Here is a 13,952-nt window from a genome sequence, read left to right as displayed (position 1 = left end):
GCTGTAAACCCGAGAGCGGGTCGCTATGGCAGTACTCGGCTCGATCAATTTGCACCGATCGAACGCTTCTTGAATATGATGTTGACCGAGCCCCGTGTCAACAAATATGCGGTGAATGGTGTAATTTGCTATTACCGCTTTAATGAGCAGCGCGCCGTGGGGCACTTCAACTCCTTCTAAGTCCCCGGTCCGAAGTGATTTTCGCCCACTTGCCCGCTCTTGGTCAGCCTGATCGCGTGGATCCGCACTGATGGACGCCCGCCTTTCGCTCGGTTGGAATCTCCTCCGGCCCACCAAAGAATAACGCTGATCTCGCCCGGAAGTATTGCTCCTATTTTCCTCCTCCCGAGCGGACGGTCCGTGACCATTCTCTGGACGCCCGGCGATTCTCCTACCTCGGGGATCGGTGCCGATCGGGTGTCTGCCGGTGTCGCCCCTGCGTCCGGCCACCATGAGTCCCACGCCTCCGTCGATGGGAGGCGACTGCCGCTCGCTTTCCCGGGAACGGATTGACACAAAGGAAGGCTTCGCAATCCTCGTGTTGTGCGATCCGTCTCGTGGAATTTGCGTAACATAGGGGTCCACCTCTTCTTTGGCTTGAGCGGCGCCCACTTCTCAGACGCGATCGACGTGAGGGATCGAATTGCTTCACCCTCGGTCCTCCGGGTGGTCACGAGCGTGTGTCCGCTATGACAGTGGCCACGGAGTTTCCTTTTTCCGAAGGCCACGCTTCTTCCACATTTATATATTCGTTGGTCCGATGTAGCATGTGATCATAATCTCGGGCGGCTTTCGGATGCGACCGGAAGAAGTCCCCATCCACAAGGCCTTGTGTGAAGGCATTCATCATCGCCTCCGATGTGGCCGTTGGGATATCCATCGCCACTTGGTTGAATCGTGAATATAGCCTCGCGATTCTCTCGCTCTTGCTTGATGGCGAATGTCGACACTTGTCTTTGATAACGCCACCATCGGCGGTGGTGGAGGAAGGCCGCTCGGAATTCCTGAAGCTCGTGATGGATCCGTCCGGCAACCTTCGAAACCACCGTTGAGCCGATCCCGAGAGGATGGTAAGGAAAACTCTACACTTTACTCCATCTGTGTACTGATGGAGCGTGGCTGTATTATCGAACTTACCCAGATGATTATCCGGGTCCGTTGTTCCATTGTATTCGCCGATCGTCGGAGGCATGTAGTGCTTGGGCAGAGGGTCTCGTAGGATAACCTCCGAAAATTGGCGATTGATCCGCTCGGGGAGCTTTCCCCTTCCTGTCATCCCGCCTTGGCATTTCATCTGAGGAAGATCCTCTATCTCTTCGGGCTGGTATGGCTTCAGGGGTGAGAAACAAGGCCCGATGGAATGCGACGGTAGTTGGAGGTGCTTCCGCTCGGCCACCAGATGCAGATGTTGCTTGTTGCTCCGCCCGCTCGGCGGATGCTTTTTGTTTTTGCTTCATGAGTTTGGCGGCCCTCATCTCGACCAGAGCCTCGAGTTCTTCTGTTGAAAGCGTCACCGTGTGTTGTCGTCCAGCCTCGTCCATTGTCTCCGATCGGATGCAGGAGCGTTCCCACAGACGGCGCCAATTTGATCCTGTCCGAACCAAGAGTCAGTGGACGCTGGGCACGTGGCGCTCTCTGCTGGATCCTCGAGTGCTCCGGCAAATTTGATCCTGTCCGAACCAAGAGTCAGTGGACGCTGGGCACGTGGCGCTCTCTGCTGGATCCTCGAGTGCTCCGGCGAACCTGCAACAAAACCGAGCCGGGAGGGGTGTCCCGGCGACGGTCCTCCGACGCTCAAGTCAGGCGAGGAATGACAAAAAGGTGGCCTCAAGATGAAGACGTGCATACCTCCGGTGAAGAAATTGGGGCCTTATATAGACCCCTCGAAGAAGCCTGGGCGCGCCAATCAAAGCAATCACCTGCATTTGACCATGCCCAGGCATGGGTCTGTCAGAAGGGCCATGCCCAGATATGGATCCGTCAGAAAAGGCGTCCCTGAGGCCATACTGCTACTGTATCAACCTTTCCATGATGTGACGGCAAGATCCTCCATCGTGCGATCTTGTGTACGGCCTAATCATCAGACATGCTTCTACCGATATCCCATATCCCGAGCCGAGCGCATAGGCCGCTCGGCCACCTTTTTGTCCCCTCGCCCTTATTTTGTCCGGGCGGGTTGCCCGCTCGACTCTTTGGCCCCTGCCGTTCGGGCTCCCGGTTGGCCCTTCGATCCTCCTGCCTTGGCGTCGGACACCCAACCCCATGGATGGGTTATCTCTAACTCCGCTCGGACCAACCCGGCTGATCGGCTCGGCCATTAACCGCTTAGTCAGCCCTTCATCGGTTCTCAAGCTAAGACCCTTCAGGAAGTGGGTCCCCCATTCTTACTGCCGGATCACTAACAATTAATAGTGAACACATTTATAACTTAGAAACAAACGTAATTTTTTCAAATGAAAAGTACATGTAATAATACAAAAAAAAACATGAAAATATATAAAAATAGAAATCTTAATCAAAATTGCTTCCAAATTCTGCTCCCGACGCGTTTGATGGTGGTGCACCTATTACTTCGTACCACAAATAAACACGTGTCCTGTAACGAGTGGCTCATCCTTTAGCTTCATACGATGAATGGTGCCACCACCAAGTTGGAATGGGTGGTACAGGATAATGAGGATGTAAGAAAACTTGTACGAAGTGATTGTCAACATGAGCAATAGCTATTTCTCGATGCTCTTGGTTTGAAACTGGAAGAGTTTTTAATGGCAAGTCAGTAAAACAACTCCCAATATTCTCACCAAATGTATGAAGTACAAGATTGTACCTTGATGCGATGACAATTCCCAAAAGCATAGCGTCCATCCAATATATTTCTGGTGCCCACGGCTCGAAATAATTCAATGAGAAAAATAGATTAGTTACCAAATTTGGATCTGGATAAAGTTGATCATATAGATCCTTATTTTGTTGAATCTCTTCTATAAGTTCAAATCGTACTTGAACCCAACGTTCTTCAAAAATAATAAATAAAATTGATTAAAGAAATAAAACTAAATAAATATTAAAAAAATAATAAATAAAATTAATTAAAAATAAAACTTAAATAAAATTTAAAAAATATAAGTATTAATGAAAAATAATAAACAAAATTAATTAAAAAATAAAACTAAATAAATTAAAAATATATATAAGTATTAATGAAAAATAATAAATAAAACTGATTAAAAAATTAAAATTAAATAAAAATTTAAAAATATATAAGTATGAATGAAAAAATTAATAAATAAAATTAAATTTAAAAATAAAAGTAAAAAAATTTAAAAAAAAATCAAAAAAGATAGAGGGGCAGGACATTTAAAGGGGGAGAGAGAGAGAGAGAGAGGGGGGAGGGGAGGTGCGCGTGTCAAGGGAGAAAAGCAATTTACAGTTTTTTTAGCAAAGACGTGGTCACGTTTCTTTTACTGATCAAAATGAGCACTTGAATTTGGAAGCTATTTTTTTTTTAAAAAAAAAAACACCAAAATTTGTACTATACTCTTCTTATTCCCTCCCCCAACATCCTAAATCCCTTCTCTTCATATACTATTTTTCAATACATTCCCTATACCTAATGATGGTAATTATCTTTTGCTATAATATAACTTATAATTGATAATATTGTTAATAACTACTTATTAGCTTCTATAGCTATGTAATTATTATAATTATTTTAAAATTATTTTAACCCATTTAATATAATTTTGATAAAGTTTAAATAATTTTAACGGAGTTTAAATTTTTTAATCAAGTTAATAAAGAATATTTTTAATGTAATAGTATTCAAAATCTAAATTTTAAAATTTAAAATTTAATTATAATTATAATTATATAGTAATTATCTAACTACTTAGGAAGCTACTTAACTAATTTGAAATGATTTTGATAAATTGATAAAAATTATTTTAATATAATAATACTTTAGATATAATAATTTTAATTAAAATAAAATAGTGAAATTTTCAAACTTACGCATTATCAACTTTTTTGTTTAATGTTGGCTGCTGTAGCTAAACAAATGCATGCGAGTGCTACGATCGATACCGTTGGATAACATGGAGAATGCAACCTGTGCCCATCTTTTCCAGATCACTGTGGCAGTGCCAAAACTGAGTGGAGAATGATTGGAGTTGCTGTCAACCTATCCATGCTCAACTGTTTGTTCTTTTTTCTCCTGTGATCATAACTGATTCAGTATTTTCGATATAGAGCTTCTAAGAAACAGACTCTGCAAAAGCATCTGAATGAACGATAATACTTACTCAAGTACTTGGAAGAATCTGTGCAGAATTCCTCCTAATTTTATCCATTCTTTTGGAAAGCGACTTTGAGCAAGTTGGAGGCTTTGATCGAGTGGCACCTGCCGAGGCAAGGAAGGTGCCTTCGATTAAGGCTTTGCCTTACAGTGTGGATCTAATTCCACGAGATTAGGTTCTTCCCGGAGATCTAGTGTCTTGTTCTAAAGAAGCTGGATCGGGCTGGAACAAAGTCAATCAATGTGACCAAAATAACCAGCTAAAAATTAGATGAATAGAATGACACATTATCAATCGATTGTCAAACATTTCCGAGTGCTCAAGTTTTACAAGAACCCAGAGGAAGAAAAAAATGGAGCCTCATGCTCCAACTCACAAATCTCACTACTATCCTACTTGTAACTTGGGTTGACAAGATTTTCAAGGCCAGAAACAACTTGGATCGACTCAATGACATCGCCAACCTTGAGGTCGGCCAAGAAATCTTCGTTCTCTGTAGTGTATCCGAAGACAGCATATCGGCCATCCAATATATTAGCGTTGCTAGGTGTTAGCTCACTTTCTTTTAGAAGCCAGAAGACTTGGCTTGAGCCAGAGTTGTTGTCAAATTCCTGTTTCCGAATACTGATAAATTAGGATACCAGTTGAGCTATGATCAAACAACTAGAAGAGGGTGCGCAGATGACTTACAGCTCGAGCCATTGCCATCGTACCGAATGCATTGAAGGGTAGGCGTGTCTGAGCTTTGTATCTTCCAAGTTCCTAGTCAGAATTGACATTGTGCTTGTTAGGCAAGTGCATTTTGTTCCAATAACAAATGAAAAATTCTGATCAGAAATGCTCATGAACAGCAAGCAAGCACAATTGAATATAAAACAGAACAATCTGTGAGATTCGAGAAGAAACAGCCAAATTTTTTTCATATATGAACGAACAAACCTGACAAAGAGCTATTTTTTTGTAATATATAGGCATATGATGAGAGTAATGCCAATCTTTTTCGTATATAACCAAACTTGACATTATTTTTCTCTGATTACTTAGGCGAAAAGTGAAGAAATGGACTGCAATTGGGGTCTTGATGCTTTATTTGTACAGATAAGCACTTCAATGAGATATTAAACCAATGGCATTGTAACCGGTACATTTCGCAGAACAAGAAACTTACTTCAAGAGTTTCACCATAGATTGGAGCCTTGTCACCGATAACCATGATTTCGAGCGGTATAGTGCGCAATTTCTCTGTACTAGGGTCAATAAAACCTTCTGCAGGTCCTTCAGGGTCCCCAGTTTGTACAACAAAGCCATCCGCTGTATAAGAACTTTGTCATACTTAAAAGATGCATAACTTGTGTGGGATCAAAACACAGCATGCTTGAAAAATTAATGAAAGAAATGCTGCTATGTCATCATGCAAGTATTGGCATACAGTTAAATATTCTTCCAAGTACAATTACTGAAATACCTCTTTGGATTTCCATGCCATCATAGAAATGCCTTTCAACTAAGTCTACGAAGTTTCCAGCTGTAACTGGGGCATTGTACCCATCAAGCACTATGCGGAACACGCAATCTTGGACGTTGGGATTGTCCTTAACTTTAACCTTCATATCCACAGTTGCTCTTCCTTTTAAAAGAGGCAAATTACTGTACTCGTCTGGAATCTCGAAGGGGAAACCATCCACCATATCCTCTTCAATACTGCAGAAATGCAATGTCGCAGGAAGTCTCAGCTGCAGTGAATGACAAGGTTATATATGAGAATGAAGCATACATGAAGGCTTGCATCAACTTCTAGTGCCAGATTGTCTAACCGTGAGAAGCTAGAAAACTCAAGTTATATAGTGTCAGAAAGAAAGTTTGCACTGTGATGTGAAGTTGATATAAAGCATAACTATCAAGTGATTAAATAGTTGCACATTGCAGCTTTGCCCATTTGCAATTTGGCAGGCCATTTAAATGATTATTAAAAACATTACCAAAATGGGGCTAGAAAATTTGTTTATTCAAGATGATCAACAGACAGTATAGGGATCCTATTTTGGAGGTATGTCGCAACATCCTACAAAAGTATAACTTATTCAAGCAAAACCTGACACATTTAAGCAATGCTTCTCGAGTAACAACAAAACAGTGAGTATGGAGTTATGCAACTTATGCTTCAATTCTTTCCTACAGAGATTTCCTATTGAGCTTGATACTTAATTAAGAGTCTTATGCCTCTGAACAATTATTTATTCACCAAATCATTCAGGAATCATTTGGCGAGAAAATAAATATTCTAGGAACCAAATTAAAATAGGGAGGTTGAACAATTATCCCATTTCAACAAATTGCAATACTAATACATAGTTTGTCTTCAAGTTTAGGCACAATAATTACAATCATCAACCTTTGAGAGACAGTTTGTGCTTATTATATATCATCAACATAGGAAAATAAAAGAAACACAATCAATAAATATGAAAACAGAATAAATGGCATGTTACCAAGAAAAGTTTGGTTCTCTTTTTGATAGGAACCAAAGTACAAAATAAGAATTAGCAGCTAAAGTCTATGATTAAAGAAGAAGACAATTGCCCCATAACTAAAATAGAAGATAGTTCTCACCTTCCAACATATTGTAAGAGTTCCTTCTGTTTTGGGGCCACTGCCTCCCTATCTCTTTGCTGGATAATGCCTTCAAGCTCTTTCATCCCAACAGCCAGCTTTTCAAGCAATTCCTTCCCATTTTCTTTCTTTGTTTCAGATACACCTTTTAGAATCAAAGCCTTCCCTTGTTCTAGAGCACGAGAAGCTTGTCTCACATTCTACCAATAAAGTAGGGAAAAGAATTAGCAAGGAATCCATGAGCAAGAGATTACTTTGAATTAGATCCGCAAGCAAATCCAGACATCAAAATCATGAGTGCCTATATTTCTCATACAAATAAAACATCGCCAAAGTCATGAGATCATTGCAGGCTTGAAAGTAGCAAATTCAAATAAAACATAAATGCCTGTGCCAAATAAACTTACTCGCTCAGCCGTGTCCAATGCCCTAACGCCAGAAATCTTGAGACTATCTGTGATATCCTCAAGCGGTTTCTGAACCTCCCTGATTGCCTTATTATCAATAGGCAATGCATTTCGCAACAAGACACCGGGATCTTTGATAGGTGGACCAGATATCAGCACAGACAGATCAGGCAACACTGGACTTACAGGGGAAGCATGGGCTGGAGAGGTTACTATGGGAACACCAGTTACCAATCCAATTGCCAGTGCCAAAGATATTGCACATTCTTTTATGCGACATGAATTTTCATTCTGCATTCAAATATAAATTAAAAAAAAAAGATTCAGACACAGGAACTGCCCCAAGTTTTGCCAAGAGTCTGAAGTAGATAAAATAAACAGCGAGAAGTAGTTAAGAGATTGCAGTTCGTTGTTCAAACCCAATCGTGCAAAGTAAAAGAAAACAAAGACCATTATTTATCTTAACGGTGAAAATGAAAGCAATGCTCAAGAACCCATGAGGTGTAGAAAACCACAGTAGTGTTTCACTTGAGAGACGAAAAAAAAGAGAGAAACTCAGAATAATTTGACCAGGACTATTTCTCCGAACATCGCCAAAGAGAATGTGGGTTCTCGAGAATTTCACCAGAGACAATGTGAGCTCGGGAACTACTTTGATCAAAATACCGTTTTACGACATGAAAGTTTTAGTGAAGTTTCAAGTTTCAACAGAGTAAAATATGAAATGTTGAATAAATCTGATGCACACAACTCCAGTCTGTCTAGTTGCGTGTAGGAACCCAAAAAGGGGGGAATTGAAGCATAACAAAAAAACCGCCCTCTTTTTCACGGAAAAAACATCACAAAAGAAACTGGGACGGAGGGGAGCGGAGGAACTAGTGGGGGGTTAAACAACTCTGGGACGACTATAAAACTCTCACCTCGTCACACCACAAAAAGAATCGAACTTTCATACAAAGAAAACCAGACCGTAGCTCAGAATGACGAAGGTAGAGCGAGCGGTACCTGTTCGCCGCCTAGGTCAAACCGGGGAAACCTAGAGGCGGAGCAGCGAAAAGCGAGGCGGGTGCGCCTCCGAGCGACACCAGCGGCGAGGGTCGACATCGAGCGTGCCAGAGAGGGGCGACACTGGGAAGAGAGGAGGGCGGCGGCCATTAAGGGGACGCTGAGCTTTGACACGAGAGGGGAAATGGGATTAGAAGGCGAAAACGAGGTCGGCATCTGCGTCTTGCGGAGGAAGAAGAAGGTGGATAATGTTTGACCACAGGGAAGGAACAGCGGCCAATTGCAGGTAGACATGTAAGATAAGGCTGTGCCAGGTGTCAAAACGAGCCGAGAACGGTTCAGGTCAGGTCTGGCCGCTTTCAGCGTGATGGACCGGGCCTGATCCGGTCTGTCACGGGCCGTGACCGGCACATCATTTAAATAATTCGAATAATTAGTATGATGTAAGCCAACTCCTCGTAAGATAATTAACCAGCATAATAGTTTTTCTACACTCAAATATTTCATAGAAACTTGCAGGTTATTAACTCAAATAGCAATTTTGGAAGTTGAAACTATTACATAAATATAGGTTCAGGGATACATGCAAGGATCCTAACATCATTATTATGATTTAGGTCATACATACAACTTCTTTAGGTTTGCACATAGTCTAATATACCCATAGGGAAGCATCAATGGCAGCATGGAGTATGAGAATTTGCAGAATCAAAATTGGGACGACCAATCTGCAGCGCTACCGACTCTGGGAATCCCTGATTCCTTCTTCGCCTTGTCGTCGACCTTGTAGTCAGAACCACAGAAATTGCCATCACTGTCGACCCTTGGCACTGGCTTCAGCTCATGGAGAGGATGTTCAAAGCTCTTCAATCCTCCAGATGTAGTGAAGAAGCAGCCTGAGAAGGAAACAGTAGGAATGAGGTATGTATATATACATAATGATTGAATACAAAATTCTCGAAATGTAGTACCTTTAGGGAAAGGGGCGAATGATTTCCCGCAACCCTTTTTGATGATACCTATGTCATCAGATACTATAAGATGATCTTCCGCATCGGCTCCCCAGAAGAAGGGAACACTCTCGTGAGCATCCTGCGAGAAAAGAAAAGAATTAAGTTTTTCAGAAACTAAATCAAATGAAGCATCAGGACCTTGTGTTGATTTCAAAGGATTTACTTGATCCGAGGAGAATGAATGAGATTATGAACTTAAAGACCTCTTCAAAAAGACAGAATTATAGAGACAAGGCTAATGACTGGTTCCTGGAACCACAGATTTAGTAGCTAATAATGAAGAACATAAGAAGTACCAAAGCATCAAGTGCAAACCAAGAAGCATAGATCAATCATTTAGTGAACAATAACTATGTAGTCGTCAAGGACGAACATCTGGTGAAACTAAAGATACAAATTATGCTCGTTCACCTGATCATAGAAATGTGTTAGTAGAATATGCATACCTAATATATAAGAGACAATTAAAAAAATTTGTGAGAAGGAAAAAAATGCTTCTTTTAGTACTCACACCAGCAATGAAGGCAGAATTTGATGAGCTATCAAACAGAACAAAAGCAAATTTTCCACTGAGGTCTCTCAAAACTTGGCTAGCGGGGAATGGCCCTCTATCTCTCAATGTTTTATAGGCTTCAATTACAATAATTACTTCATTAGCAATCTTGCCTAAACCATACTGTTGTTTCAGCAAAGTCAGATTCTCGAGATGCCCTTGGAACATGCAAAATACATCATCTGCCACAGCGAATAATCTGCCAGAATAAAAAGAAACAGCAGAAAGATGAATCCAATCAAGTCAACACTATATAACTAAAACTCTTCCTCACTGTCCCAGGTATACTATTTTCTCTGTATCTTAGACAAGTTAGCTAAATCTTTAACAAACTCAGAAGGTCAAGCAATCTTGGATGATCTGATGACAAGATCCATCTTTATGAAGAAGCAAATCAACATTAAAATACAAGTAAACAACATGTCTCAACCAAATGCAAATGATTAGCACAGTCATCGCATAGAGATGATTTCAGGAAGCAGAGTATGAATCCTGCGATTTGTAATATGCTTAAAACTAAGATCACAAGGTATGATTTTTGCTCTTCTTTTTATAACATTTGATTAGAACAGTTGAGCGATCATCCCACCAACCCTACAAGCTTTCTCAATCATACACACACTAATGGTTTTTTAATTGATAATAGAAGAACAGATCAATATTTGATAATTGATGTTACTCACAGATATCGAAGAGATGAAAGAATCTACAATTAAGAAATTTAGGGCTTTCTTCATTATCTTATCAAATAGAAAAAAAAAATCATTTTCCTCCTTAGATTGAAGATTTTGCCCTAAAATCAAGGAAAACGAAGCTAAATAACAATCATTGATTCTCACCTCGGAAGGAGAGGGTTCTGGTTCTCCGACGTGTAAGCCAAAGTGCCGGCCAAGCCGAGGCCGACGACCACCGCTCCCTTCCGCTCCGCCGCGAAGTGATCCACCACTCGGCGGCCGCCCTCCCCGCCCGCTGCCTCCGGGCTCTTCAGCCCCTCCGGCACCTTCGCCACAGTCGGATTGAACACAGCCAGCATCTTCTCCGTCGACCCTCGGAACCGCTTCCGACTCCCGCGTCTCTTCTCGATCGGTTTATGGAGCCCTCGTGTCGCGCATAAATAAACTATACGCCAAGCCAATGTATGTGGCGGATGGGCACCGCCCGTGCGGTCAATCGTTCCAGATCTGAAGACCGCAGACTGAAATCAATCACAAGAAGACACGTGCACAAACCTCCTCTAGCGAAAAAGTCAACCCTCCAGGGAAAAGGCGCTGACGTGGAGGAAGGCAAATGGATTTAGTATCTATATTTACAAATATGGTTAAATATCTAAAGTGTTAAATGGTTTTTTAAATCTTAGAATGTGAAGATTTAAAGGTTATTTCAAACAATTATTGAAATAAATGCAGATTCCAAGCACTTATGTTTTTATTATGATTATCAAATCTACGTGGCAAAAGATAATCCACCAACCTTGATTATCAAATCTAGAACTATAAACGAATGAGTTAAATTTAAATTTGTTTGATAAGAGAATGATAATTTATGTAACAAATTCATTTCTATTTTTATTGCTGTATTCAAACCCAACGCTAGATTTTAAAAATAATATTTAATTAGTTAAATATTTTTTATCAGAATAAATTAAAAAAAAAAATTTTATCTTTAGAAGAAAATACGTGAAAAAAATAGATGTGAGAGAAAAATACGATGAGAAATAATGATGAAAGAGAAAGTGTGATGAGAGAGAAAGTGTGATGAGAGAAAATATGATGAGAGAGAATGAAGAGAGAGAAAATGTAATGAGAGAAAATGAGAAAAGAAAGTATGATGGGAGAGAGCATGATGAAAAAATGAGATTGAAAATATGATGAGAGAGAATGAATAAAGAAAAAAGTGTGATGAGAAAAATGAGGAGAGAATGTGTGTGATAATAGAGATTGACGAGATAGAAAGTATGATGGGAGAGAAAATATGTTAAAAGAGAAAGTGTGATGAAAAAAAAAGAAAAAGAGTATGATGTGAGAGAAAACATGATGAGAAATGATGAGGAGAGAGGAAGTGTGATAGGAGAGAATGAAGAAATAGAAAATGTGATGATAGAAAATAAGGAGTGAGAGTGTATGATGAGAGAGATTGAGGAGAGAGAAATATGATGAGAAACAAAGTGTGATGATAAAATGAGGAGAGAGAAAGTACGATGAGAGAGAATAAGGAGAGAGAAAGTGATATAAAAAAAATTGATCAAATATATTAAAATTATTTTCGTCCAAAACTTAATTCTCAATCATTTTTATTCCCATCAAAATCCAAGTAAAGAGTGGGTTTCATCAATACCAAAGTTTTTAAATTTCATTTTAAAATTTTAATTCTATTCCCATCAATCAAATACAAAATTTGGGAATGAATTCACTCTCTTATTCCCAAACTCCTAAACCAAATGCCACCTAATTCTGCCAATGAAGCACACACTAAACCATAAAGATGACCAAGCAAGCTCACAAAGTCATCAAACATCCATTGAACTATGACCCACGAACAATGTATGAAATTTAGAGGTAACAACTGATGCTTTTGACCTTCATCGAGTGAAAGATTTGAAACTAAAAACGTCAATTGGCAAGTTTTAGATATGCTACTACTTACAATTGTGGAAGAGAAGGAAATAAAAGGAGTGAACAAACTCAACAAGCAAATCAACAATGTAAACGAAGCAAAAAGTGATTTTCGTTCACTTAAAGTGTCCCTCATTATTTGTCTTATAGTCAGTTAAAGAGAGGTAAATTATAGTACTGAGTGACCTCCAAAGTAGGAGGACATGTAATTCTTAGGAGGATAAATCTGTGGGAATTGATCCTTGCCAAATAAAACAACTCTATCATTCGAGTATCAACTCGACTACATCCATGGGGGCAAAGCAACAATGTAAATTGACGACCAAGATGATAACCTTCATCCCGGGGGCCCCTCCAAGACTGTCCCACACGCAATGGAAGGGATATAAATTATACTGATCATTCAGTCAACAAAGCAACCCTCTACGTAAGGGGGCATATATATTAACAAGACATTCCTATACTCGTCAAGATTCAATCCCTATCTATCGATAATAATTTACCATTGATCCTATCTGAGACCTGTGGAGATGACATGCTGGGCACGGTGGATGAAAGATTGACCGTCAGAAGACCTTTCTCTCCAAAAGAAGATTCTCCTCCGATCCTGTATACACAAAGATGATCCAACAAAATGTCAATGTCTTAAAACCAAGGGGAGTCCCTAGCGAAGGACCTTTGATACTCCAGTCAATCCCAGTCCAAGAAGAGCAGTAAGAACGCACACACGAGAACAAAGTTGTAGATGTCAGTAAGCGTACCTTCGTCAAGGAGAGGACTCCCCTTTTATATCCTACCTCACATAACCTCAACAGTTATAAGGTGGCAAAGTATGGCAAAGGTTGTTAGGTAAACAAGCGGGTAGAACCACAGTCGTCCAAGGAATCTTCTACCGACCCAAGTGTATACTCCTTTTGTCATTTATAGTTTCTGTTATCACTAGAGTGACCTAAGAAATATACTATTATAATTGGGCTACTGTTGGGGGGCATGATGGTCCTTGAAGAAGGTTCCAGAAGGATATTTTCTGATATACAATTATTATTATACCAGGTTGTTAGGATGATGTCTGTTGAACATGTCTCGACCGGTCATTAAGTCGACCGCTATGTTGAGATGCTGTTATTGATTGAATATAACCCGACTAGTTCTTAGGCTGGCCACCTCGTTAGGATGATGTTGTTGACTAAATAGGTCTCGATCCATCTTTAAGCCGGCTACCTTGTTGGACTGATGTTATTTGATAAGTATATCTCGGTTAGTTCTTAAGTTGGCCGCTTGATTGGAATACTTGCTGAATATATCTTGGTTGATCTTTAAACGGGTCGCTTGATTAGAATATCTGCTGAATATAACCCGGTCGGTCCTTAAGTCGATCGCCTTATTGAGAGGTTCAGTTGCATTCTATATAAGTGACTTCATTGTATGCTATACTGCATGTATCTTGGTTAGTCTTT

At 40.3% G+C, this 13,952-nt stretch overlaps 2 protein-coding genes across 2 annotated transcripts; both read right to left on the bottom strand.

Moving 5' to 3' along the window:
- Window positions 1–4,561: 4,561 nt before the first annotated feature.
- Window positions 4,562–8,575, bottom strand: LOC122040589 (peptidyl-prolyl cis-trans isomerase CYP38, chloroplastic-like). Its single transcript, XM_042599948.1, has 7 exons — window positions 8,318–8,575; window positions 7,313–7,603; window positions 6,906–7,105; window positions 5,761–5,996; window positions 5,464–5,606; window positions 4,986–5,057; window positions 4,562–4,906 (listed from the first exon to the last, which is right to left on the bottom strand). Exons 1-7 carry the CDS (start codon window positions 8,531–8,533, stop codon window positions 4,688–4,690), a joined length of 1,377 nt encoding a protein of 458 aa, XP_042455882.1. The 5' UTR covers window positions 8,534–8,575; the 3' UTR covers window positions 4,562–4,687.
- A 243-nt stretch (window positions 8,576–8,818) lies between these two features.
- On the bottom strand, window positions 8,819–11,003 carry LOC122040588 (stem-specific protein TSJT1-like). The gene is made up of 4 exons (XM_042599947.1): window positions 10,723–11,003; window positions 9,842–10,082; window positions 9,289–9,409; window positions 8,819–9,213 (listed from the first exon to the last, which is right to left on the bottom strand). Exons 1-4 carry the CDS (start codon window positions 10,914–10,916, stop codon window positions 9,026–9,028), a joined length of 744 nt encoding a protein of 247 aa, XP_042455881.1. The 5' UTR covers window positions 10,917–11,003; the 3' UTR covers window positions 8,819–9,025.
- Window positions 11,004–13,952: the final 2,949 nt, after the last annotated feature.

This window comes from Zingiber officinale, chromosome 2A, assembly GCF_018446385.1.
Source record: "Zingiber officinale cultivar Zhangliang chromosome 2A, Zo_v1.1, whole genome shotgun sequence".
Lineage (NCBI taxonomy): Eukaryota > Viridiplantae > Streptophyta > Magnoliopsida > Zingiberales > Zingiberaceae > Zingiber > Zingiber officinale.
Note: the sequence above shows the minus strand (reverse complement) of the source record. Positions and strands in the feature narration are given on the sequence as shown.

Excerpts from the sequence above, each read along its gene's own strand:
- LOC122040588 (XM_042599947.1), bottom strand. The coding sequence starts at position 10,916 with ATGCTGGCTGTGTTCAATCCGACTGTGGCGAAGGTGCCGGAGGGGCTG. Across the intron at positions 10,083-10,722 it reads CAGAACCCTCTCCTTCCGAG|ATTATTCGCTGTGGCAGATG; the intron begins GTGAGAATCAAT and ends TTATTCTGGCAG. Across the intron at positions 9,214-9,288 it reads ATTCGCCCCTTTCCCTAAAG|GCTGCTTCTTCACTACATCT; the intron begins GTACTACATTTC and ends TTTCCTTCTCAG.
- LOC122040589 (XM_042599948.1), bottom strand. The coding sequence starts at position 8,533 with ATGCCGACCTCGTTTTCGCCTTCTAATCCCATTTCCCCTCTCGTGTCA. Across the intron at positions 7,604-8,317 it reads TTGACCTAGGCGGCGAACAG|AATGAAAATTCATGTCGCAT; the intron begins GTACCGCTCGCT and ends ATTTGAATGCAG. Across the intron at positions 5,607-5,760 it reads TGGCATGGAAATCCAAAGAG|CGGATGGCTTTGTTGTACAA; the intron begins GTATTTCAGTAA and ends GTTCTTATACAG.